General features: G+C 40.1%; 2 protein-coding genes across 3 annotated transcripts in view; one reads left to right on the plus strand and one right to left on the minus strand.

Annotated features, from left to right (window-relative positions):
* The window catches only part of nt5dc1 (5'-nucleotidase domain containing 1), a 725609-nt gene that overhangs the window by 447597 nt on the left and 250313 nt on the right, over positions 1 to 27699 (minus strand). The gene's annotated exons all lie outside the window — the stretch shown is intronic.
* LOC138736873 (collagen alpha-2(IV) chain-like) overlaps positions 1 to 27699 on the plus strand; it is a 146247-nt gene that overhangs the window by 44758 nt on the left and 73790 nt on the right. The window contains 1 exon segment of the mRNA XM_069886999.1: positions 22292 to 24067. Coding sequence (XP_069743100.1) covers positions 22292 to 24067 — 1776 coding nt within the window.

Here is a 27699-nt window from a genome sequence, read left to right on the forward strand (position 1 = left end):
TTCTGATCATATCAACTCATTTTATAAATTTGTTCTAATATGTAAAAATTGTTTATTAACAATATTTGCCCATTTCTGCATGGTCATGTTGGACACCAATCTGAAAGGAGACAACACAAAAACACCCACCAGCCTGATGCACTAAAAGTTAAAAGAAAATCGCATAGTTATTATTTCCATTTAAATGGAGGAGTTCTAAAATTCACAGTTGTGTATGTCAGAGTCTCTCATATATAAGTACCAGCATTTATAATTTTGAAAGCACTTCTGCTTCAGATGATCCAAGATGCAAAATTGAAATATGATTTAGAAGAGAAAACATACTGGTATGTTGTATTTCGATTTTTAATTAAGCAAGAATGTCATGTGTCAGATTTCAATTAATTTTTGATGGGTTGAATGACAACATCTGTATACTTTTGTTTTCTCCAAATTTAGTTGAAAAGATAATCTGTAATATGGATACGAAGAAAGTCATATCTTAGGAGTTGTTCAATATTTGTCTGAAACAAGACTTTTCAAAATCAGTATCTCATCAAAACTGTGACTATAACTTACTGTTTGTCTCGAAGTTTCAATTTGATAGTAAATCTTGTAATGTTATCATACATTCGTTCATAATTACAAGTACATTTCTTTTAAAACGTTTACAGACTATACCTTCAAATATGATATCAAAGCAAATTGGTGCGGTTCTGGTGTCTATGTTTGTGACCCTGGTTTATGGAGTAGGATATAAAACCTACAATCAATCACCCTATAATACAAAAAGTCTCGGTAAGTTTTCATCTCATGTGGAATCAACTATTTGAAATTACTGTGGTTTACAATAATTAAAAGATGAACCAAGTTTGTTTCCTGCACTCAGTGGCATAGTCCAAGCTGAAGTTACTTGACTGTTAATCTGAGGGATATTTTTGTGTTTACTTTTATATCTGATAAAAATTAGTGAAAATAATTCTTCATTCAGCCCTTGCTCAAATAAACTCGTTGGCAAGACACATCCACATGTTATGATGGCTCACTTAACATACTTTACCTTTTGTCACGAAAAGCATCCTCCCATCTAAAAGTGACTTGAATTAACAGTGGTTTACAAATTATTACTTCTTTTGCAGTCTTGTTAATGTGAGTAATGTCAAATATAATCAATTCCTTCAATTTATTGTACAGCAGTTGATAAACCCATGGTGTTTTTTCTTTAAAGGTTCCTAATTCCACATAGTTTAACTCTTCTTGGATTTTTCAGTGGTGGAAGGAAGTTGTTGCTCCTTCCCTGGACACATTTAACTTGCCATCTATGCATTCAAAGTCACGGTACCCTTATCACATGTTTCTGCAGGTAGCTGGTACAAAGACGTCTGGTCATAAATGATTTGCTGGGCAAATTTTTATCATTCTAAGAGAAAGAATAAAAACACATAGAAGAGCTTACATCAGAATCCTAACTTATTGTCATGAACATGTCACAAAGTTTGTTGTTTTGTGGCACCATCACAGTTCAAACATTTATATAAACCACCTTATAAAATAAAAAGGGCAAGAAAATGTCAAAGTAAGGCTGTGGCCGTGGTTCATTGTTCATTCAGGAATTACATACTGACAGAATGAAACCCAGTGAAATGGAGCATTCCTCCCTTGCTGAATGAGATCATCTTTTCTGCTGATCTGGTAATGGTCAACTCCACTTAAAAGATGCACCACGGCACAGCCAGTTAAACTTCCAGCAATGCTGAACATCGTGCAAGTTTGGATTCTTATGGACAAAACAAATAATGAAGCCGTGTATTTCATGTGTGTTCTCTTTTTCCATCTAGATCCATTCTTCACAATGTTTTGCAACATCCTTTGTAATTTTTTTTTAAATTACACCACGGTAGAAGCCGAATCCAGCTGGAAAAACCAATGATGCTCAATTACATCTCCGAAGTAAAACACAAAAATCCGTAGAAATGCTGGAGCAACTCACCAGGTCAAACAACGTCCTTTATATAGCAAAGGTAAAAATATATCACCCATGTTTCAGGTTTGAGCCCTTCATCAAGATATGGAAAAATGTCAGCAGGCATCCAAATAAAAGAGTGGGGGGCAATGAGGTCATTAAGACTCCCTCTACCACCAGCCTCCTCTGCCTAGCATAATTTATCCTCATTCTAAAAAGCTTCTTCTTTAACTCATCTCATTTCCTCCAAATCAAAGAAGTAGCTAAGGGTACCTGCATGGGACCAAGCTATTCTGCCTGTTTGTGGGTTTTATGCAGCAAGCCTACACTGGCAGGTCCCCCTAGCTCATCCTCTGCTATATTGATATCTACATCAGGGCTGCCTCATGCACCCATGATGAGCTTGTCAACTTAATTCACTTCGTGGCTAACTTCTATCCCGATCTCAAACTCACCTGGTCCATCTCTGACAAAACACTCTCTCCTCCGTGGATCTCTCTGTCTCTATCTCAGGAGACAAGCTTTTCATCGACATATATTGCAGATCCACTAACTCCCACAACTACCTTGACTACACTTCCTCGCACGATGTCCGTGGCAAGGATTCTATTCCCTTCTCTCAATTTTTCTATCTCCGCCATATCTGTTCCCAAGATGAGGTCTTCCAGTCTAGATCTTCCGAAATGTCTGCCTTCTTCCACAAACGTGGCTTCCCCTCCATCACCATCAACTCAGCCCTCTCCCCCATCTCTTCCATTTCCTGCTCGGCTACCCTGGCCACCTCTACCCCCAGATGCAACAAATTTAGAATCCTACCTTATCCTTACCTCCTACCTCACCAGCCTCTGCATCCAACACATTGTCCTCTGGCATTTCTGGCACTTCAAACAGGATCCCACTACTAGACACATCTTCCCCTCTCTGACTTCCGTAGGGACCGCTCCCTCCATGACTCCCTTGTGTGCTCATCTGTCCCCACCAATAGCCCCCTGGCACCTTCCCCTGTGGCCGCAGGAGGTGCCACACTTCCAACCACACCTCCACCCTCACTACTGACTAGGGCCCCAAAATGGCCTTTCAAGTGAAGCAACACTTCCCTGTGCATCCTCAGGATTGGTTTATTGCATCCCATGTTCTCTTTGTGGCCTTCTCTGCATCAGAGTGACTGAACGCAGATTGGGAGATCATTTCTCTGAGCACCTTTGTTCCGTCTGCACCACAGAGACCTCCAATATCCAGCCATTTCAGTTCTGTGTCACACTCCCATAATCACATGTCTGTCCATGACCTTATGTACTATTCCACCAAGATCACCCAGAAATTGAAGGAACAACACCTGATTTTCCAGCTGGGCACCCACCAGCCCGATGTCATTTACATACATTTTCGGTTTCTGCTAACCTGCTCTCTTTCGCCCCCTCCCCCCTTCCCCTTCTAGCTCTTCCTCCCCCCTTCCTTCTCTACTCACATAGGCATCCCTCCTCCCCTTGCTTGCTGCTGTTCCCTCCCTCCCTTCTCCACCTATTACCTCCTGCCTTTGCGACCACACCTCCTTGACCCCACTCTTTTGTTTGGACACCTGCCCACATTTTTTCATAATTTGATGAAGCGTTCAGGCCGAAAATATCAGTCATGTACTTTTACCTTTGCTATATAGGTCACTGTTTGATCTGCTGAGTTTCTCCAGCACTGTGTTTTAACTTACAACACCGTATATTTTGGAAGGTGGGAGTAAACCCAATCACTCGGGAAAACCCTTGCAGGTAATGGGGAGAATGTACAAACTCCTTACAAACAGCCCCAGATTCAAACCTGGGTCAATATTATGCTCCCCATAATATTGCTGAATTTAAAAAAAACATTTTGTTTAGGGTTCCTTCGGCATTTTATAACCCTGCAAAATATCTGAAGCTCCTCCAGATTTTATTTCATCTTGAGGTATCAGAGAATTCATGAGAAAATTCAGAAGAGTCCCACAGCGGCTAATGAAATCTCTCTTGGGCTGTACCTGTCACCTGTACCTTCTGCTAGATATTGATTCAACATGTGAGAACATACAGTTATCGTCACGCAGAATCAGGTGTTAATGTTTTGGCCCAACTCATCCATGCCAGTCAAGATGCCTACCTGAGCTGTCCCATTTCTCTATTCTTGGCCCTTATCCCTCCAAACGTTTCCTCTTTACTTTGCTAATACTCTCTAAACCAGACAACGTCCTGAAGAACCTCTTCTGCATCCTCTCCATAGGCTCCATAACTTTCCTGTAATACAATGACAAGAAATGCAAACAATATTCCAAATCTTACCTAGTCAAAGTTGTCAGCAGCTACAACATGTCTTTTATACTTAGTGCTCCAACTGATGAAGCCTGGTAATGACATACACTTTCTTTTACCACACTCTTTTCTTTCAGAGGCCTTTGAGCTGGTATCCCTCTGTACGTCAATGTTGCTAGGGATCCTGCCATTTACTGTATGCGTTCCTTGCATTTAACTTCACAATTAGCAACACCTTCCACTTGTCCACATTAAATTCCATCTGTCCCTTCTCCACCCATCTTTCCAATTGGGCCATCTCTTCCCTTATCCTTTGCTAACCTTCACTATCCAGAACTCTGGCAATTTTTGGGTTGTGAACAAACTTACTAATCAGCCCATCTACATTGCTGTCTAAATCATTGACATAGGCTGCACAGTTAACATAGCAGTTTGTGCAATGCCATTAAAGTGCTAGCCACCTGGGTTCAAATCCGGCTCTGTCTGTAAGGAGCTTGTGTGTTCTACCTGTAGCCACGCGAGCTTCTTCTGAGTGCTCCAGCACTAATTCCTTGACAATATCACTGGTTGCAGATCTGCGGTCAGAATAACATTTCTCCGCAACTTTAATGGCCAAGCCAATTTTGATTCGATTCTGCCAAGTCTGCATGTATCTATGGTGGCCTCATCTTTTGGATCTGCCAATAACAATGATCCTCATTAAATATTTTAGAAAAATCAAATATACAACATCCACTGCCCAATTCTTATCAATTATCTTATCACCTCCTCAAAAATGTAATTGTTTGTAAGACAAGATCTCCCCTGCACAAAGCCAAGCTGCCTATATCTAATAAGGACATACTTTTATTAATACGAGTAGAGCCTATCCCTAAGAATCTTATCCAATAATTCCCCACTACTGATATAAGAACACCAGCCTATAATTTCCAGATTTGTCCATATTCCCCTTCTTAAGCAAAGGTACTAACTATTCTCCAGCTGTCTGGGAACTCACCCCGACTAAAGATGACACAAGGCTCCAGCAATCTTTTCCTTCCCTCTCACAATAACTTGGAATAGATCCCATCAGACCTTGGGACTTAGCCACCTAATAGTCTTCGTAAGTTCTTATATCTCCTTCTTTTGCCCTAGAGAATATTAGCATGCTCCAACTGATCTCACTCTTCCATATGCTTCTTCTTGGTAAATACCATCATGAAGTACTTATTTAGTACCTAACCTACTTCCTCTGGCTCCAGGCATAAATTCTTTGCCCATAAGTGGTCCTTTCCTTTCCTTAATTATTCTGTTGTTTTTCATGTTGTATAAAATGCTTTGGAATTCACCTTAATCCTACTCCCCAAGGACATTTCACGGCCAATATTAATTTACCTGATTCTTTGTATAAGCTCTTTAGTCTTGATTTCAGCAACTTCCTAAATCTTATGTATCTTTCCTTTCTCTTCTTGACTAAATTTACAACATTCCTTGTCATCCATGGTTTCTAAACCTTGCTATCCACGTTGGTCCTGAATTTTGTCCAGTTGGCCTTCAAATGATCCCCAATTGTAGACTTTACCACAAACAGTCTCTCCCATTCAAAAATGTCTAGCTCCTCCTTTGTAACATTGTCATCGGCAGTGACCAGCACCACTGCTGATGCAGTTAAGTATGTGACCGCAATAGTGACCCCACCCCCCCCCCCCACCTCTAAGACATGCAAGGAGGCAACTGATTAGACCTGCCCTGCCATATAATAGTCTAGAGGGCTGACAGTCCAGCCCAACCTTGTTCGATACTGAAAAGCAGGCGAATGGCAATCATCCGACATTGGCACTGGCACAGAACATGGACCGTTGATATATATGTATTCAATCTGTCAATGGAGACTGTGTCAGCTTTCTCATTTCTGCGAATCATAAAAGTCTTTGGGTGGTGTTTTAAGTCTTTAAAAGACCCATCGTAAACGGGCTGAAGTGGTCTGCAAACAGCATCATATCATAGGAACTCATGAGTATAATTTTTATTATTCAGTATATACACTGCAGCTGCCACGTGTCACACAGGTGTAGGTCTGAGCAATATCATGCTTTCCCAAAGATGCTCTATGATCTGGTGAGTTATGTCGATTGTTTTCGGGAAAGCATGATATTGCTCAGGTGCCCATATTAGGAATGGGAAATCAGAACAACAAATTCACCTGCCTTGGATTTCATGTGCCTGGAGACTTTAGAGCATTGAAATGGCAAGCAGGTTCTTGGCCATAATCTAATATCCCATTTAACATGAGGCCAGGTAATCGTTCCACAATCAGTTTGATCAATACCCTTCTACCAGGATGAGACAGATTATGAAGAGCTTCAAAAATCTCCCACCTCATTTCCGCCGGCACAAAAGGCCTAGGTCATCCTGTGTAAAAATCACAGACCAATGTTTCACCTGATTCATCCAGGCTCACATCTTGTCGATGGAGACCTGTGTTGATTCAGAGATACCAGATGAAATTGGGATTGGTGTGCTGTGCACGAGCCATGGCTCTCCACTACATGGGTGATCTCAATGTTCTCAATCTCCTCCTCCTGCATCCAAGATCCATTCTAACATATTTTTCTTTGGCTTGGCTTCGCGGACGAAGATTTATGGAGGGGGTAAAAGTCCACGTCAGCTGCAGGCTCGTTTGTGGCTGACAAGTCCGATGCGGGACAGGCAGACACGGTTGCAGCGGCTGCAGGGGAAAATTGGTTGGTTGGGGTTGGGTGTTGGGTTTTTCCTCCTTTGCCTTTTGTCAGTGAGGTGGGCTCTGCGGTCTTCTTCAAAGGAGGTTGCTGCCCGCCAAACTGTGAGGCGCCAAGATGCACGGTTTGAGGTGATATCAGCCCACTGGCGGTGGTCAATGTGGCAGGCACCAAGAGATTTCTTTAGGCAGTCCTTGTACCTTTTCTTTGGTGCACCTCTGTCACGGTGGCCAGTGGAGAGCTCGCCATATAACACGATCTTGGGAAGGCGATGGTCCTCCATTCTGGAGACGTGACCCACCCAGCGCAGCTGGATCTTCAGCAGCGTGGACTCGATGCTGTCGACCTCTGCCATCTCGAGTACTTCGACGTTAGGGGTGAAAGCGCTCCAATGGATGTTGAGGATGGAGCGGAGACAACGCTGGTGGAAGCGTTCTAGGAGCCGTAGGTGATGCCGGTAGAGGACCCATGATTCGGAGCCGAACAGGTGTGTGGGTATGACAATGGCTCTGTATACGCTTATCTTTGTGAGGTTTTTCAGTTGGTTGTTTTTCCAGACTCTTTTGTGTAGTCTTCCAAAGGCGCTATTTGCCTTGGCGAGTCTGTTGTCTATCTCATTGTCGATCCTTGAATCTGACGAAATGGTGCAGCCCAAAGTTCCTCAACATGATTATCCAACTGCACGAAAACCAACAAGGTCGGGTCAGATACAGCAATGAGCTCTCTGAACCCTTCTCCATTAACAATGGCGTGAAGCAAGGCTGTGTTCTCGCACCAACCCTCTTTTCAATCTTCTTCAGCATGATGCTGAACCAAGCCATGAAAGACCCCAACAATGAAGACGCTGTTTACATCCGGTACCGCACGGATGGCAGTCTCTTCAATCTGAGGTGCCTGCAAGCTCACACCAAGACCCAAGAGAAACTTGTCCGTGAACTACTCTTTGCAGACGCTGCCGCTTTAGTTGCCCATTCACAGCCAGCTCTTCAGCGCTTGACGTCCTGCTTTGCGGAAAATGCCAAAATGTTTGGCCTGGAAGTCAGCCTGAAGAAAGCTGAGGTCCTCCATCAGTCAGCTCCCCACCATGACTACCAGCCCCCCCACATCTTCATCGGGCACACAAAACTCAAAACGGTCAACCAGTTTACCTATTCTAACATATGCAACCTACTGAACTAACCCACACATGCGCACGATTGCTCCTGCGCGTCACCCAGATACGTCATCACAGCAACCTGCACCGCTCCCCAGTAAGTACACGACCGCAACAACAGGAGGCCTATAATTTAACCTCATCAGAGGCATATCATTTTGCTTATTCCTAAATTCTATCCTTAAGTGAGGCCTTAGGATGTCCTCTCTAAGCACTAACATGACTTCCTCCTAGATCACCTGTAAACCTCGCCAGCTCTTTAACGCCCCTCCCTATCACATTGAAAACATTGAAATCCTGGAACACTGAACTACAGAATTGCCCTTCTCTCAACCAAGTGTCTATTATGGTCACAACATCATAGTTCAATGTCTGGCTGCTCACCCTTCCCTTTCAGAACGTTCTCTGCCAGCTCAGAGTCATCCTTTACCATGACACCAGTGAAGCAGCTCCCCAACTTGGAGTCCCACTCGCAGTTCTGCAACAACAGAGCCAGTTGTGGTACCATTGATATGGCTGCTGCTGTTATCTCCTGAGAGACTCATTCTCCCAATAACATCCATAATGGTAAATTTATTTGAGCAGGGAACAGCCACAGGAAATTCTGGTGCTATCTGCCTACCAGTAGCCCATCTATATGGCTGAACCTAGGGTGCGACTACCACTCTGAAACCTATGATTTTATCTCTGCCTCCTATTTGCTCCTCAGTGAGGCCAACTGGTCCCCCAACCAACCCAGGCAGTTTGAAAGGAGCTTCAACTGCTCACACTTCCAAAATATATTGTTGAATGCTCCCTGATATCTAATATCTCGCAAAAGTAGCATATCACTCCCTTGGCTGCCATTAATGGCACCTTTGACAACCAATGGACTAAAGAAATTGAAAAATTTTGCCTTACTTTGGCAAACAGTCCAATTCTTTATGTGATTGTTAAGACACTTTGTTCTTGAAATGTAATTGAGAATCATTAATTAAGGTGACACAAGCCTCAGACAAGCAACACAATGGAGGCTTGTTTCATCCTTTGGGGTCTTTATTTCAAAAATGAGTATTTTCCTGAATGAAGGATTTTATACATTTTATTTAGATTTGGAAAGTAATCTGTGAATGTGCTGCAGAAAGAGCTATAATAGCAAGACATTAATTACAGTAAGCCAATTAGCAACAAAAAAAAGAGAGGTTCTCATACATACCATCTATTTAAGATATTTAGAAATACAAAAAAGCACATACTTCCTACCCACTCATGACTGGGAGACCAAATGCTGCACTAAACCCATCAACAAGTTTGCACGTGACACCAATTGAGGAAGGAGGGAGAGAATTTAGTCGCATGGTGTCAGGATAAGAACCTCTCCCTCAGTGGCAGCAAAACAAAGAAGTTGTTCAATGACTTCAGGAGATGGACCGGGGCACTTGTATCTCAATATATCAATGGTCTTGGAGTGGAGATGGTGGAGAGCTTTAAGGTCTTAGGAGTAACTCTCTCCAACAACCTATCCTGGTCCAACCAGGTTAATGTAATGACCAAGAAAGCACCGCAACAACTCTACTTTCTCAGAAGCCCAAGGTATGCCCCTAAAGACTCTTACCTATTTTCACAGAAGCACCAGAGAAAGTATCCTATCTGGATGCATAACTGCTCTGCCCAAAACCACACGAAATTGCAGAGAGTTGAGATGGTTTGGCCATCATGCAAACCAACTTTCCCTCCATCGACTCTGTTAATACTTCCCACTGTCTTAGGAAAGCAGCCAACATGTGAAAGGACTCATCCAATTTCAGCCACACTTGCATCAGGCAGAATATATATGAGCTTGAAAAAAAGAACCTCCAGGTTCAAGGACAGTTTTTCCCCCCCTGATGTTAGACTCTTAAATGGACCTCTCATTAGTTTAAAAAAAATGGTTGCCATGTATTGCAATTTTTTTTATTTGAACTCGACATTTGAGTAGATTTTAAAAGTGTCATATTAAACAAAAATAGATTTTATGTTTATAAATCTGTACCTATGAAAAATACATTAACATGTTGAAACGCATACCTTCTTAAAAATTACCAAAAATTCAGATGTTGCGTTAAATATTACAGTTCAAATTCTTTATACAGAAATGTAATTATTAATAAGCTGGTTTTCATTTATCTTAAAATTTGCATTATATAGGTTATGAATTCAAAGGACATCATTATCAGAGCCTTGAAGATAATCCAAAGGGTATCACAGGTAAGAAACAGTTACCAAAGGTAATGATATTGAGCAGGGTAGACAGATTGGGATGTACAGATCATTGGTGAGGTAAACACACTCTACTGGAGAACTCAGTGGGTCAAGCAACATCAGTGGTAGAGAAAAAATAATGGTCAACATTTTTAGCCGCAACACTTTATCAAGGTCTCAAAACATCGATCATTCATTCTCTCCCATTGATACGGCTTGAGCCGTTGAGTTCTTCCAGCAGATTGTATTTATCTTCAGGTTCCAGCATCTGTCAACTCTTGTACAGCTCCAAGACATTTTTAAGACCATACTTGGACCACAGTTTTGGTCATCCAGCTATTATAAAGATACCATTAAGCTGGAATGGATGCAGAATAAATTCACAAGAATGTTGATGAGATTGGGACGGGGGGGTGGGAGTGGGCTTGAATTATAAGGCTAGATAGACTGGGACTTTTCTCCCTGAAGTATAGGAGGCTAAAAAGAGAATGGCAGCTTCTTAAATTATTAGTCATAACTAAGATAAATGCCAAAGAGAAATGGCAGAAGTGTGGACAAGTGTTACGTTTTAGCGACATTCAGATAGGAACTAGGTTTAAAACACTGAACACAAGCAAATGGGACCCAGATTTGTCAGCATGAACAATATGGGCCAAAGGACCAAGCTGTTGTTTCATGCTGTAGAACTCCATGGCTACACAACAATTTTTAAAGGATGGCGAATACAAATCTTCCTTTCTATTCAATTTTAGGAAACTGCATTTTTTCTTTGAAAACTGAAAGAAACAAAGCAGATAAAATATTGTTTCTTGAAAGGGAAATGCCAATTGACATATTTGGTTCAATTTTTTGAAGATGTAATAAACAGAATGGGTGATGGAGAATGAGTTGATAAGGCATTTAAAGTTGACACAAAGAAAAATTGTGATAAAAGTGAACAGATCACAGGATTGTGGGCGAAAATTTGGCATGAATAGGTGCTTAATTAACAGAAAATAGGGGCTTGACAGAAAACAAAATCAGAAATAAATGGGTCTTTTTCAGATTGGCAGACAGTATCAGACTGTGTAACATGTGGGCTAGTACTGGGGATTCAAATGCATACCATCTATTTTAATTACTTGAATGAAGGGGTCATGTAGTCTGGCTAATTTTGCTGAACCTACAAAGATAAGTTTAGAAAGTTGTAAAGAGACAAAGAACCTTTGTCTAGTGAATGGACAGCAAGTCAGCAATTTGAATATAATATGGGGAAAATGTGACATAATTAACTTTGGAAGAAAAAATAAGTCAGCAAATTATTTATTAACTGGAACAAGACTGCAAAATGCGGTGATACAAAAAGATCAAGGGTGCATCAAACGCAACTTGTTTGCATAAAGGTGTGGGGAACTGGAGACCTCACATAGTGGAGGCATTGCAGAGGAGATATACAAATTTGATTCCTGAGAAGAAGGAATTGCCATATGAAACAGGTTAAACCTAATTTGTTGAGGTTTAGAAAAGTGAGAGCGATTACATTGGAACACAAAAATTCTGAAGGAGATTGACAGGTTGTATACTAGTGGGGTTTAGTTTGCCAGGATTATCTGGAACTAGGCTTCCTAATTTCAAAATAAGGAATTAACCAGTTAAGACAGAGATGAGGAGGTGTTTTTTTTCTCTTATAGAGAGTTGTACATCTCTGAAATTTGCTATAGAGAGTAGAGAAGGCAGAGTCATGAAATATATTCAAGATAGAGTCTAGCAGATATTAAAACAGCAAGAAAGTCAAGTGATTTAGATTAAGCATTGGAAAATAATCTCATGGCCACACAAGATCAAGTATGTTCTAATATACTGGCAGAGCATGCTCCAGGGACCTATTTGCTACTCCTCCTTCTGCTTTTTTTTTAATGTTCTCCATGTAATAATATAGGATATGATAGATAATTTTTGGATTTATGGATTTGTAGGTATCCAATGAAAGCTATACTGGATTAGAGATTATCCATAGCTCCTTTCACAGCTACATTTACAGAATAGGATTCTTCCACCTAAAACTATCCATGCAATTTATGCAAGATGCTCTTGCTGAAGGTCAAGAATGACAACAAATATTGCAAGGGTGACGTTCCAAAATTATCAGAATGCAAATCACTTCCAAATACTACAATGACATGAGTGGCATAAAGGTGCATCAAATTTATTTAAAATACTCTGCTTAACATGGGCCAGTTTTACCTTGCCTACTAACAACAGCTACACTGTACTGTGAAAATTTAGATTCTTAAGTTAGATTTCATTTTTGAAAGATTAATGATAATTGTTTTTTTTTAAGTTTTGTTTAACCATCACAATGTTTTCACTAAAAGGCAACCTAAAATAGGCTTAATAGTTCACTTAAAAATACAAGTGCCAAATTATTCCTAGGGCACAAGTATGTCCTGGAACGACGCTTTTGAGACAGGACACCTTCCCCAAATTATAAAAGTCATTCATTCTGAGTCAAGTATTATTTGTCCGTATCTTCCCTGACTGCTCCATGATGTTTGATAGATAAGAATGTCATCATCCATCTCTCTTCTGCATCCAATTTCATTAGATTGCCTCACACTTACCTAAAAGTTGAAATCACTTTTTTAAATTGATTTTCGCCTATCATCTCTTGCAACCTTGGATTTCCCCAAAGATTTCATCCTGGCACCCATCCCATTCTGCATCTCCTGACATTATCCACAGGAATGGATAACATTAGCCACTGTGTATGCTGACAACAAACGTTTGTGCCTGCCCAGAACCTGGCTACACCACATCATTATCACAAGTGTGTCTGACATCAATTTGTGGATAAAATCAAATTCTCTTCTAACTGAATACTGTATCTGCTGAAGGCTGCTTTCTGTGGCCAAAGATTCCGTTGCTCCTGCTGGCCAGACTGTGGCTGAATCAGACAGCTTTATAATCTTGGCATCCTGTTTTATCCAGGCTGACTCTCAAACCACACACTATATTTATCAAGACCCTGTGCCCTGCTTCTAACTTCACCTCACCTCTCCTTTTACTAAAACTCTTCTGAATGCTTTTGTAGCTTCTTGATTCACTGGGAGGAAGTTTACATACAGGTGAGAGAAATGCAGACTGGCCTTTGGTGAATCCACACATAACTTGGTGAAGAATATTATGTTAAATAAACATCCTACAAGGCTGTGTACTTATGGCTGGTTAACTGACTCACCGGTGACTTCCTTACCAATGCATTTCAGGTTCTGCTAGCACTACTTGAGTCAAGACCATGTCGTAATCTTAATCCATGCAGAGACATAACAACTGAATATCATTTTTAAAATGTGAGATTAATTGTCCTCAACATCAACAAATGACAGAGCCAAGGTGCCCAAACATAAATGGCAAATGTGTGTTATTTTTAAAATCCTTCAATAATTGGAATATTATACGACCCCCAAAAAAGTTAGTGTTTATGAAAAGCTAATAATCACTACTTCAACATTATCACTTCAGGAATTCTTCACTAGAGGATACTAAGGTCAACCAAATCCATGAAAAATTGGTTCATGAATGACTTTCATTCTGATTGGAGTGTGGCTGTTGCAGGCAATACTCTCAGTAATTAGCTCCTCATCTATCTGTAAATTATTAAATGAAGTGACAATGAAGGGAAAAGTGGAATTTGTTGTTTCCCCTGTGTTGTAAGGTATCCTAGAGGCACGAATATTGTTGAAGATTATAGATAATGGACCTGCAGTGCAACTGTATCAAGACACCACAGTGAGTGGCGACAACCCAACAAACAGGCCCAAAATTAGCTTGAATATGTCCACGTTCTGGCTTATACATTAGGGATGGTGGGGTCTTCAAGAAATCAAGCAACAAATTACTCATTCTGGGTTACCTTGCCTGTCGTCCATCAATATAATATTGAAGTTACTCACTGTATTGTCTTATTACAGTGGCACTGCTGGTCCAGTGTATATAATCTTCAACAATATCTGTGCTTCTGGGATACCATCCATCGTAGGGGAAACAGCAAATCCACTTTTCCTTTCACTGCTTCCAAAGCATCAAGTGAATGCAAAAGCCACATCATTTCACCAAAAGTGACCAATCAACTAATGTCAGGCAATAAATATAGCCTACCCAGTGTTTCCCAAATCTCAAGAATGTTAAGATAAAACCAAATACTAGAGGAATGCATTGCCTTGAATACATTGTAAGGCTTCTTGAGAAAAATACTGAACTTAGCGGATATCCTCAGTACATATAAACTGAGGAATCAAACCTTATTCTTACCATAGATGCTCAGTGCACTAAATTCAGGGAAGTGTGTTCCTTTCTTGACCCTTCATATACTGCATATGGCACCCGGTAAAGGTGGTTGCATTGGTTGGCACCTCCTGCTAATTTTATTTGGCATCTTCCTTTGGGCCTTCAGTAAACCACCCTGAGTAGAATCTTCCGGTGTTTCACTTCATCAGTCAAAATTCCTAAGTGATGCTCTGTGTTCTCCTGAGGTACCAGTGGATATTTTTCTAAACAATGATGCTGATGTCAAAATCATTAAGTTTTACCCCAAACTGCCATAGGCTCCAAATTCCACGTTAATTTCTTTTCTCACATTGAAAATTGCTCCTTTTGTGCATTGGTGCTGAACCTGAGAAATGTAGTGTTTGAATCAATGCACAGTTAGGTAGTGGAGTAATCTACTTGCATTGTCTCATTTCTAGTTAGCTTAGAATTTTACTGGAGAAATGTTATTGAAGAAAATTCTAAAAATGTAAATTAAAAATACATTAACAATATTTAGTCCATGAAATTGAATACAAAAGGAGGAAGGATATATTACAGTTATATGGGGAACGGTGAGACCACATCATTGATTGCTGTGTGCTGCATTGTTTCCCTCATTTAAAGTCGGATCATACTGCTTTTGAACACTTCACAAAATGTTTACTATACTCATCATAGGAACTTATGAATTGGCTTCTGAGACAAGGTGAGACAGGTTAGGAGCTCAGAAGCACAACAGACAGCATGATTGATTAACAATCATGTGGAAAATGGATAGAGTAGATTTGAGGAGGATGTTTCCTGGTGTGGAAAAATCAGACTGTTAAAAAAAATAAGAGGTCATTGATTGAAGATAGAGATCAAGCTTCTTTTTTGCTCAGAGGATCAATTGTCTTTGGACATCTCTTCCTCAAAGACAGTGGAGAAAGAGACTGAATACTTTTAAGAAAATTGAAGATAGATTCTTAATAAGCAAGAGGATAAAAGGCAACTGCATATAGATGAAATGTAGAGATGAAGCTACAATTAAAGTAATGATTGTACACAGCAAATAATTTATAAATTTAATCTCCTAACAAACAACCACATTAAACATATCTGTTATTATGCTATTAATTATACATTTAATTATATATCTCCCCAAGTCAAATTAATGTAAATAATTACTTGGATCCTATAACTAAACAAGCCAATACCGTAGAATTAAAATTGTTGGAACTAATATTTCTTCACTGAAATTAATGGCCATTTTTTTTAAACACATGACTAATATGATAGACGATGATAAACACGTGATAAACAACGCAAGATAAAGTGTCAACATGCTATTTTGTGGAAGTGAGGACATGTTTCAAAGGTGTAGAAGTAAATTTACAGTTGTTGGAAATCTGACACACAAAAAAACAGTAAATAGTGAAAGGACTATACTGGTCAGGCAACAACCAGAGACAGATATGCTCCAGGGTTATTGACCTTTTACCAGAATGATGTTAAATTACAAAAAGACAAATGATGTACAAATTAACCACAGAATTTTTTTTATTTCCTTACCTTCATCCTTCCCAGATCTATTTAAATTTGACACATCTCTGTCTTATTCTAGTTCTGATTAAACCATCTGTCCTTTTTGACGAGGAAAAACTAGCACAAACTAAAATATCACCAAAATGACAATTTATAAAGCTATCAATCAAGCAAGAAAGCACACTCACAATTTACTCTTTTACAATTTTATCATATACAGTACTAGGAAATTATCAATTTCAATGCTTCTTAAACAATTTTAGGAGCCACGTGTCAACAATAAGTTTTGATAGAAACCCAAATTGATTAAACATATTAATTATCGGCAGCAGCCTCGAGGGGCTGCAGACTCCGGGGAAGAGGAGGACTGGAGCAGGGCACCAGACCATGAGAAGATCACACACCATCTGAGAGGGAGAAGCAGAGGAAATGACCCGCAGAGATGGTGACCACCTCAGAGAACCAGTGAGGGGGCTCTGCAGCTGAGGGACCAGCGCAAGCTGTGGGCTGCTGGCAACTCGAGGCAAGGATCCCATGGAGACTGGGGGCTACTGGAGACTGCTTTTGGGAGACTGGTGCCGGGCTGTGGACTGCTGGAGACTGGCTCAAACTGGCTGGCGAGGGTACCAGGTATCAGAACCGGGACACGAGGAGGTGCCGAGGGCGATGGAGGGCCCCTCACTGAGTTGGAGGTTCAGGTCGCCAATGATTAGGACTGGATTCTGTGTGGCTGCAGGAGGTTGAAGAAGCTCTGGAGGTGAATCTACGGACACTCGGTAACAATTGGGGGATTTTCTTTTGCTTCTCTCTTTCTGACTGTGAGAGGTGTTACGGGGTATGTTAGAATGGTTATGGATAAATATCTCTTTAAAAGAGATTGATTGTTGGGGTTTAGTGTAGGTTCACAAACAAAGTAACACTTCAGAAAAGACATCTCATTTATAATACAAGAGCTTCAGTTAACTTTGCAGAAGCAATGGACAATAAAGTTCAGGCTCAGAGATACTAATATGATCTTTCAAAGATTGGATTTGGACCCCTGCAAGAAGTCATATGATTTTTACAAGGGGGGGGGAGAGAGATAGGGAGGGGATCAGTTCTATATGGCAGTTGAGGTGACAAAATGGCAAGTTGGCAGCTTGTTGAAAACCCCCATTTTGAAGACGGGTTGTGAGTTCTGAGTTCAGCCTGTTCAAAACCCTTGTAGTCCTTACAAGAGGAAATGGCTGGCGAGAGTGTTTCTCCTGAAATAAGGGAAACAAAAGGAACTCAGGTGACGTGGAAGAAGAGGTTATCATTTGTAAAACACATAATGGGGCAAGTTTCTTCGGCAAGACACTGAAGTGACTGATTGGAGGAAATTTGTTTGTCCATGTCCAACAAGCAACAAATATCTCTCTGAAACCAACAAGAGCAGTAATCATTTAACTTTAAGCACCAGAGCCTGGTGAAGATTCATAAATGTTAAATTCTGTGCACAGTACAAGCATTGCCTGATACCAGTTAACTTGGAGAAGAGAAAAGTGAATGATTGGACAGTGAAACAGAAAACATTCCTGAACAAATACACAATACATACATGTGTGCTTATAATTATAAAAGAGTTGTTAATAGTGATAAGTTAAAGATTGATCCTGTTATTACGGTTAAAGAAAATTAAAAGGAACTTTTGTTTAAGTAACCATTGTCTTGATGAATTTCTATTGCTGCTGGGTTTTGGAGTCCTCTGGGTTCGTAACAGATGTTTAGGCAATTTCTGCCGGTGGCGAATCTGTCTGCCTTGCAGCAGGCAAAAAGAAATTTCATGTAATATGACACTGCTTTATTACTATGACAATAAATTGAATCTTGAATCTTGCAATTTATTCTCTGAAGTTTTCCCACTTGTAGTACAACCGATGAATTTTAGGAAATTTATCTCTTTATTCAAGATTGCACATCAAATGATTCACAAATCATCAATATAAAATATTCATGGACCAGCAAAAGCAGGCAGCTTTTTGCAATGTAATTTTTTTTAATAAGTAATATTCTGTGACATGCTCGATGAGTATTATTAATAGAATTAATGGATTATCACATAAAACAAAAACTTTTTAAAAATCAGGGTATCCATTTGAAAACAAAAACTGAACATTAATATAAAATAACTATGCAGAGCACATTAGTTAATTTGGAGTCAGAGAGTCAGAATTTTATAGGGGGGAAAAAAGCCCTTCAGCCAATTTGTACTTGTTGACCAACTTGTCTACACAAGCTGAGACTATTTTCCTAAGTTTATCACATCATTAAACTTTAACAATCTATGTATCTGTCTATGCCTTGTAAACATTATAATTGCACTTGCAAGCACCATTTCCTCTGTCAGCTCATTCTAATATAACCATCCTCCCTTTGTGTGAAAACAATCTTTCCCCTCTCACCATAAATTTTGGTCCTCTCGTTTTAAATTCCCACATCATCAGAAAGATAATGTGATTACTTAACTTGTACCCTTCACAACTTTTTTAAAATTCAGGTAAGATTCCACCTATAAACCTCTGATACCAGGAAGTCAGTCTAATCACCCAAGAATCTGAAGACCTTCATCCTGCATCAGTCCCGCAGCCACGCATTTAACTGGTCTGCCTGATTTTCAGCTCTCCTGAAGAAGGGCTCAGGCCCTAAACTTCGACTGCCTTTTACTTCCTATCAATGCTGCGTGACCTGCTGACTTTCTCCTGCATTTTTGTGCGCTGTACCAGCTGTGCCATCTGCCTATCCCTAGCCATGACAGCAGATAGTACAGAGACTAATCCTGAGATTTCAACCAGAGAGGTTGAAATTGTCTTTTAACCTGCTCCCAAAATACTCTTTAAAGGACCTCTTACTGTCTAAGTCACTGGTACCAGTGCGGACCAAATCCTTTGGCTGCTCACCCTCGTTTTTCAGAATTTCAGATTTATTGTGAGAGTACATACACAACATCACATGCATCCCTGAGATTCCTTTTCCCTGCGGGTGTGGCAGAATTACCATTGATTGGTAGTGCAAAAAATAAACTGTACACAGCTTAAATACGCAAACAAATAAAAGGACTGTCAACAGATAATGAATGTAAACAAACTGACTGTGCAATATAGTCAGAACATCTGAAGGGAATAAACAATAGACAATAGGCACACAAATAAGAGTCCTTGTGATTTACGTTGACATTGAGGATTCTGATGGTGGAGGGGTAGCAGCTGTTCCTAAATCTGGTGGTGCGAGTCTTTCCTGATGACAGCAACAAGAATAGAGAATGTGCTGGATGGTGTGGGTCTTTGATGATTGCTGCTGCCCCCTGATGGCAGCATTCCCTGTAGATGTACTCAATAGCGGGGAGGGTTTTGCCTGTGATGTCCTGGGCTGTGTCCACTACCTTTTAGCTTGGGAGTATTGGTGTTTCCATACCAGACCATGATTCAGCCAGTCAGCACATCCTCCACCACACCTCTGCAGAAATTTGCCAGGGTATCTGGTATCATACCAAACCTCTGAAAACTCCGGAGGAAGAAGAGGTACTGGCATGCTTTCTTCACGATGCCATTGATGTGTTGGGTCCAGGAAAGATCCTACAAGATAGTGACTCCCAAGAACCTCAATTTGCTCACCCTCTCCACCTCTGATCCCCCAATGATCACTGGATTGTACACTTCTGGTTTTCCTTTCCTGAAGTCAACAATCAGCTCCTTAGTTTTGGTGACATTGAGTACAAGGTTATTGTTTTTTATTTTTGAAAATTGTATTTATCATTGTATCAATTTAAAAAAATCAATAATATAATATTAATCATTTAGACATACATAATGAGACAATAAAAAGGACTTTTACATTTTTCCCCAACCCCCCTCCCTCCTAAAAGAAAGGAAAAAAAAGGAAAAGGAAAGAACACCTATTACTACATATATAATATTGTTAACATATACATATTAATTGATATTATAATCTCTAATTGAGAGGAGTGGGTAAAGTGGAAGAGGTGGATGGAAATTTATTCATAAAATCCATATATGGTTTCCAAATATTATAAAAAATTTCAACTTGATTCCTTAAACTATGTTATTTTTTCTAAAGGTATAAAATTTTGCATTTCACTATGCCATCTACTTAATGATACTACATTTTCAATTTTCCATGTTATCACGATGCATTTCTTCGCAGTCGCTTTTGCTATACTTAAAAAGTTCTCTTGACATTTATCCAATTTCATCCTTCTCATATATATTCCCAAGTAAAAATATTCTTGGATCCTTTTGTATCTTTATCTTCATAATTTGTCCTGGTAAAACACTCAAATAGTTCAAAACCTTTCCACTTTTTCACAAGACCTTACCGCATGCAAAAAAGTCCCGATTTCTTTTGTACTTCGAAAACACTTATTGGAATAATTAGAATTAAATCCATTTAATTTTTGTGGAGTATAATATAATTGATGGAGAAAATTATATTGGACCATTTTGTTATCTGGCATTAATTGTACTCATAACACTTTCTTGACACAGTTTTGACCACATTTCCTCTTGAAGTTGTATGTTTAAATTTTTCTCCCATCGCATTTTTGATTTATATAAATCTTTTTTCCTCGTAGTTTCTTGTATATACATATTAGTGATAAATTTCTTGACCATAAACATATCTGTTATTATATCTTCAAGTTGACTTTGTTTTGGAAGCCTCAAATCTGTTCCCAATTTCTTTCTTTTTTAAATATAATTTTAACTGATAGTATGCAAAAATTGTATTATTTTGTACATTATGTTTATCTTTTAATTGTTCAAAAGTTAAAAAGAATGATCCTAAGAATCTTTTCTCCTCTGTAAACCTTTACCATCAATTAAAGAACTGTTCAACTGTAAAAGGTAGAAGTTGATTTTGTTTGAACATTTTTGATTGTTTCTAAGTCCTCTCTCCATATGAATTCCATTCCATATTATAAATATATATTTTAAAACTAATGTCTTCTTACTCCCTTTAAACAACTCACTATTCTATTTATATAAAATTTGTTCTTCAAATTTATTCATTTCATTCTGAACTCAAGCTGTTTTTTTCACCCCTTTGATAACAGGAAGACAAGAATCTCAATTTAGCTGCTTTAAAATCATTCTTAAAATTTGGTCATCTTAGTCCACCCTGATCATATTAATTTTTCTAAACCAAGTGCAAGGTTGGTGCACCATTCAGCCAAGTTTTCAGTCTCCCTCCTGTGTGCTGACTCATCCCCTTCCTTTATGCAATCACTACCATGGTACCGTCTGTAAATTTGTAAATGGTGTTGAGCTATGCAGTTGTAGGTGTAAAATGAGTGGAGCAGGGGGCTAAGAACACAGCTCTGTGGTGCTCCACTACTGATGGAGATTGTGGAAGAGAAGTTCTTGCCAATCTTCACTGATTTTGGTCTGAAGGTGAGGAAATCCATGATCAAATTACACAGTGGGGTGTTAACTCTCAGGTCTTAGAGTTTGTTGATCAGTTTTGAGTGGAAGATGGTGTTAAATGCCAAACTGTTGTTCATAAAGAGCATCCCAAATATCAGAATATCCTAAGTTCACTCAGAAACATGCTTGATCCTGGCACCAAGCGGGCAACACATTATCCTGGAGTCTTGAATCCACCAACAAAAAGCATTGCCTGAGTCCTTGTCTAAAGAGTTGTCTGCCACTTCTCCTCTTGAGTCTTAAACCGATCCTGCTTTATGGCCAGTTGTGGTGCCATTAATCTAACTTCCATTTTTTAATTACAATAAAAAAGAATCAGAGCATGTCCACAAATTACAATTAAATTCATCTTCAAAAGTTCATCAATGACTAAGATCTCATGCTATAATTTTCAAATTATATTACTCAAGGTCACTTGAGACAGACGTTCCTTAATTTTTTGGCAATATTCACAGTTTATGCATTCACAGTTAGTGTGGGAAAAAAATCAATATAAAGTTGTGGAAAATATCAGCTTTATTTCTGAACTTTTAAAATTTAACAATTCGCAAGACAGTGCAAGATAAGCAAGTTGGTAATTTTAACTACCTCAATCAAAACTTTCCAGCATAAACATGAAAAATGATTGTTTTAACAGTCCTGCTAATTCTATATCTAATTTTTTTGAAGTATAAAAGCAGGCTGCACTTTCATGTATCTTTCTACCTTCACAGTGAGGGGAGATCCAGGTTTACCAGGACCTCCAGGACCACCAGGATATCCAGGCAAGCCAGGCATCGGGCTGAAGGGACCTCCTGGTGACCCAGGAAAACCAGGACCACAGGGACTCACTTTAAAGGGAACTCCAGGCATTCCAGGAACACCAGGACCGCCAGGGAGAATGGGCTATCCTGGACCAAAAGGTGATCCCGGAATTCAAGGGATACAAGGGCAACGAGGCAGCCCAGGACCTCCAGGAAATCCTGGACCAGCTGGATTGTCAGTTGTTGGCAAACCTGGGCCACCGGGATCTCGAGGAGTACCTGGGTTACCTGGACTAAAAGGACATCCAGGTTATCCTGGCCCTGCTGGGCAAAAAGGTGAAAGAGGTATTGGTATCCCAGGGCCATCTGGTGAGAAAGGCCCACCAGGTTCCACAGGACCACCAGGAACCCAAGGACCAGCAGGATTGAGTGCATCTGGAGCTCCTGGGCATCCTGGGGAACCAGGTAAAAAGGGTGAAATTGGACCACCCGGCCCATCTGGTTTCACAGGTGCACCGGGCCTCAAAGGACCGCCTGGACTACCTGGGGAGCCAGGGATTGGAAAGCCTGGAGTAGATGGTTCACCAGGATTACCAGGTCCCCCTGGTCTTAAAGGTTACCCTGGCTTACAAGGTTTACCAGGGGCACCAGGATTGCCAGGTATTGGAAAGCTAGGTGCACAAGGACCTAAAGGAGAACGTGGTCCAGTTGGTTATACTGGATATCCTGGAAAAAAAGGAGAGATGGGATCAATTGGGAAACCAGGGCTTCCAGGAATAATGGGACCAGCTGGAATACCAGGATCAGAAGGCCCCAAAGGTTTACAAGGGATCCCTGGTTCACCAGGAATGAAAGGGGCACCAGGACAGCTGGGTATACAAGGCTACCCAGGATCAAAGGGTGAGAAAGGAACAACTGGTATTTCAGGTCTATCAGGCTATCCAGGAAAACCAGGCCAAACAGGTCTACCAGGGCCAATTGGACCTGCTGGCCAAAAAGGTGATGCTGGGCTTACTGGGCCATCTGGTAAACCAGGAAGTCCTGGACCTCTGGGTCCTCAAGGTCCATTAGGTTTCCCAGGTCCAGTTGGACTGAGGGGGCCTGTTGGAACACCTGGTCATAAAGGCTTCCCTGGCCCGAAAGGTGCACAAGGGCTTCCTGGAAATAATGGTGCTCCAGGACGACCAGGTCCTCCAGGTATCGTTAGCAGACAATTAATTAAAGGGCTACCTGGTGTACCTGGTCAAACTGGAGCAGTAGGTCCTCCAGGGCCGCCAGGTCTTCCAGGCCCACCAGGTTTACCCACTGAAATTTTTGTACAACCAGAAAAATCTATACAGCCTCCACCTGGATTATTAAGCCCTATTCCAGCTTTTACAGCTATTCTTTCACAACCATATCCACCAGTAGGTCAACCAATCATGTTTGACACACTAGTGACCAATTCAAATAACAACTACAATCCATCATCTGGTGTATTCACATGTGAGATACCAGGTCTTTACCAGTTCAGCTACCACATACAAATCAAGGGAGCAAACGTTTGGGTTTCATTATATAAAAATGGAAAACCCATACTACAAACATATGATGATTACATACCAGGATATGTTGATCAAGCCTCTGGAAGTGCTATAGTACATCTACGTGAAAATGACCAAGTCTATATATTGCTACCGTCAGAGGAAGCAAATGGTTTATATTCATCTGACCAGAAACAGTCATCCTTCTCAGGGTTTTTAATTAGCCCCTCATGATTTTCATCAAGAATAACAAATACATCTCATCAGGTATGAGGACAAATCTTGTTAAACAATGCAACCTCATTAAGGAATCACATAAGCCACAAAGGGAAAATTACTTGTACTCATCTCATCACTGTTCTATTTTAGTATATCATTTATCTGTGCAATTAATTTCAGTTTTCCGATACGATGCATATGCTCTTGGATCATTTAAGTTTTGTAACTATCATATGGCTTAAACAATGCACTGGTGTATAAAGTACTCATGCAGAACCTGAAAATTTTATGCATTTTTGAAGCTCATTAGCTTCATAAGGATAAAAATGTTCCATTTCTTTAAAAAAAACTGTTCAGTCTGAGTGGTGTTTTTATTTTCTTTTCTAATTCAGCATATTTGTGGAAATTATACTAAATTAAGATATATGTTTGATGAAATAAAATGTGTTTCCGACCTTAGATTGCAATCTTTCTTAGTTTCAATGTTGTGCATGGAATTACTCAAATTATTTTGCTTCCATATGTTTCCATTTCATCATTAATATATTTAAATGTTCATAAATTTTAGATATTTGGTTTAGAACCAATATCTGCTTTTATCTCATTCAAAATATTTTAAATAGTTTATTCCAAAGAAAATGTAAATTTTTTTGCATGAGTAACATTTTAAGGTCTAAAAATTTAATTTTGTTTTTTTTTATCATTTTCATTCATGGAATGACTGATGTTTGTTCACTGGTTATCTATCACTCAACTTGGCAATGAAAGTGCCTCTTTTGATCCCGAATCTGCTGAAGACAAAAGTGATGGAATAGTAAAAGTAATCAGATTGGTATTCTGGATCAGAATTCCAGTAAACACGTGGAAATATGCATTGTGCAACAAAAGCAGGCCTAGCTATGATATCAAAAACAGTCAAACACTTTGGAAGTGTAGAAGAGGAAAGACCAGCTGATTTATGAATCAGACCACTGCAAGCATACTTGGAACAGAATTTCAGGTGAATCAGGGGGAGAAAAATAAGTGCAAATGGACAGCTAGCATGTTATAACAACAATCCACGAAATTGTTTTGTATTTTCACTGCTTCCATACTTAATATTGCTGCCAAATAAAATTTGGTAACTAGATTCTAAGAGGCTCTTCATTCAATTATTTCTTTTCAATAAAACATTAGAACCATCAGTTTGTTTGTAATTAAGCATATCACCATGAAATCCCAGAGGTTCTTTGCTTGGATGATGAACTAGTCTGGAAGGTCTGATCACACAGGATTTAGGGTGAACAGGTCAACTGAAAAGAGAATTGGTTTGACGATAGGGCATAGAACACTACTGTACAGGCTCTTCGATCCTCAATATTGTGCCAACCCATATGTTCCTTAAAAAAATATGAAACTCTCCCTACCCAATAACCCTCTATTTTTCTTCAATCCATGTGCCTGTCTAGGAGTCTTTCTAAATGCCTCTAATGTTTCAGCCTACACCACCAATCCTAGCAAAGGCATTCCAGCCACCCACAACTCTCTGTGTAAAAAAACTTACCCCTAATATCTCCCCTAAAAATCCCTCCCTTCACTTTGTACTCATGTCCTCTGGTGTTTGCTATTCCTATCCTGGTAAACAGGTGCTGGCTTTGCACCCTATCTATGGCTCCCATAATCTTCTAGACCTCTATTAAGTCTCCTCTCATCCTTCTACGCTCCAAAGAAAAATGTCCCAGCTCTGCTAATCTTGCCTCATAAGACTTATTTTCCAATCCAGGGCCTCTCTGCTCTTGAACTCATTCCCCTTATTAATGAGGCCAAGTATTGCATAGGTCTTCTTAACTATCCTATCAACCTGTGCAGTGATCTTGAGGGATTTGAACCCCCAAGATCCCTCTGTTCATCCACACTCTTAAGTAACCAACCTTAGCCCTGTACTCAGCCTTCCGGTTTGTCTTTCTAAAATGTATCACTTCACACTTTTCCGGATTGAATTCCATCTGCCACTTTTCCGCGCAACCCTGCATCTTGTCTATATCCTTCTGTAACCTCGAGAACCTTCAGTTTATCTTTGAGCAGCCCTATCTTCACTTTTGTCATTATCCTGTTCTTTACATACACATGACAAGGCCTTCTCCAACTCCTCCAACCTTGGTATCATCTAAAAATGATGGGGCCATCCATCTGCCTCTTCATCCAGGTCATTTATAAAAATCACAAAGAGCGGAGGTCCCAAAACAGATCTTTGTGGTACTCCACTAGTCACTGACCTCCAAAAAGAATATTTTCCTTTCACTACTACTCTCTGCTTTCTACCTACAAGCCAATTATTTATCCACACAGCCAAGGTTCCATGGATCCCATGGCTCAAGACTTTCTGAACCAGTTTCTCATGGGGACCTTGTCAAATGCCTTACTAAAACCCATGTACCACATCTATCACCTTACTTTTAACAATTTCTTTTCCCTTCTCAAAAAACTCAATTGCCCTCATGAGGCAGAACCTTCCCTTCACAAAGCCAATGCTGACTTTCCTTGAGTAGACTGTACTTCTCCAAATGCTCAAGGATCCTATCCTTAAGAATCCTTTCCATTAGTTTGCACACCACTAATGTAAGACTCACCGGTCTATAATTCCCAACATTCTCTCTATTACCTTTTTAAGGGAACTACAAATATGCACCACTTAACTTCCACGATACGTTCTGTGAAATTAGGTGTTATGTGATGTGGACATTCTGTGAACACATTATATACTTAGCAAAGCTATATTGGATACTGTAGTATACCTGTAAACTTTTTATTTGTAAGTCAGAATCAATGTGGAGACTGACACAGGGCTGTGGGGAGAGAGCAGGGCAGTTGGATCAGTTTGGGAACACAATATATAATTTCCTATAGATGGCGATCGCTTTTTCTAAATTGCTGCAGATTTTGTCGCAGCAACTGAATAATTATGGGACCGTGGACGTATATGCAGTCAGACCTTACCCAAACGGAGGTTAAGCGGCACATAATTGTACATTTGCCATTCTCCAATCCTCCAGCACCTCCCTGTAGCCAAAGAGGATTCAAAGATTATAGCTACTTCCCACAGCAGCCTGGATATAATCGCATCCAGCCCCGGGGACTTATCAATCTTAATCTTTTTAAGAAGATCCAACTCTTTCTCTTCCTTAATCTCAACACTGTCCAGCACACAAGCCTGTTCTATTCCGACCTCACCCTTATCAAGATCCTTTTCTCTTGTGAATACTGAAGCAAAGTATTCATTTACGACCTCACTAATCTCCTCCGACTCCAGGCACAGGTTGCTTCCTTTATCTTTGAGCAGCCCTATCTTCACTCTTGTCATTATTCTGTTCTTTACATACAGCTGCGCTGGATGGGTCACGTCTCCAGAATGGAGGACCATCGCCTTCCCAAGATCGTGTTATATGGCGAGCTCTCCACTGGCCACCGTGACAGAGGTGCACCAAAGAAAAGGTACAAAGACTGCCTAAAGAAATCTCTTGGTGCCTGCCACATTGACCACCGCCAGTGGGCTGATATCGCCTCAAACCGTGCATCTTGGCGCCTCACAGTTTGGCGGGCAGCAACCTCCTTTGAAGAAGACCGCAGAGCCCACCTCACTGACAAAAGGCAAAGGAG

Source organism: Narcine bancroftii, chromosome 6 (assembly GCF_036971445.1).
Source record: "Narcine bancroftii isolate sNarBan1 chromosome 6, sNarBan1.hap1, whole genome shotgun sequence".
Lineage (NCBI taxonomy): Eukaryota > Metazoa > Chordata > Chondrichthyes > Torpediniformes > Narcinidae > Narcine > Narcine bancroftii.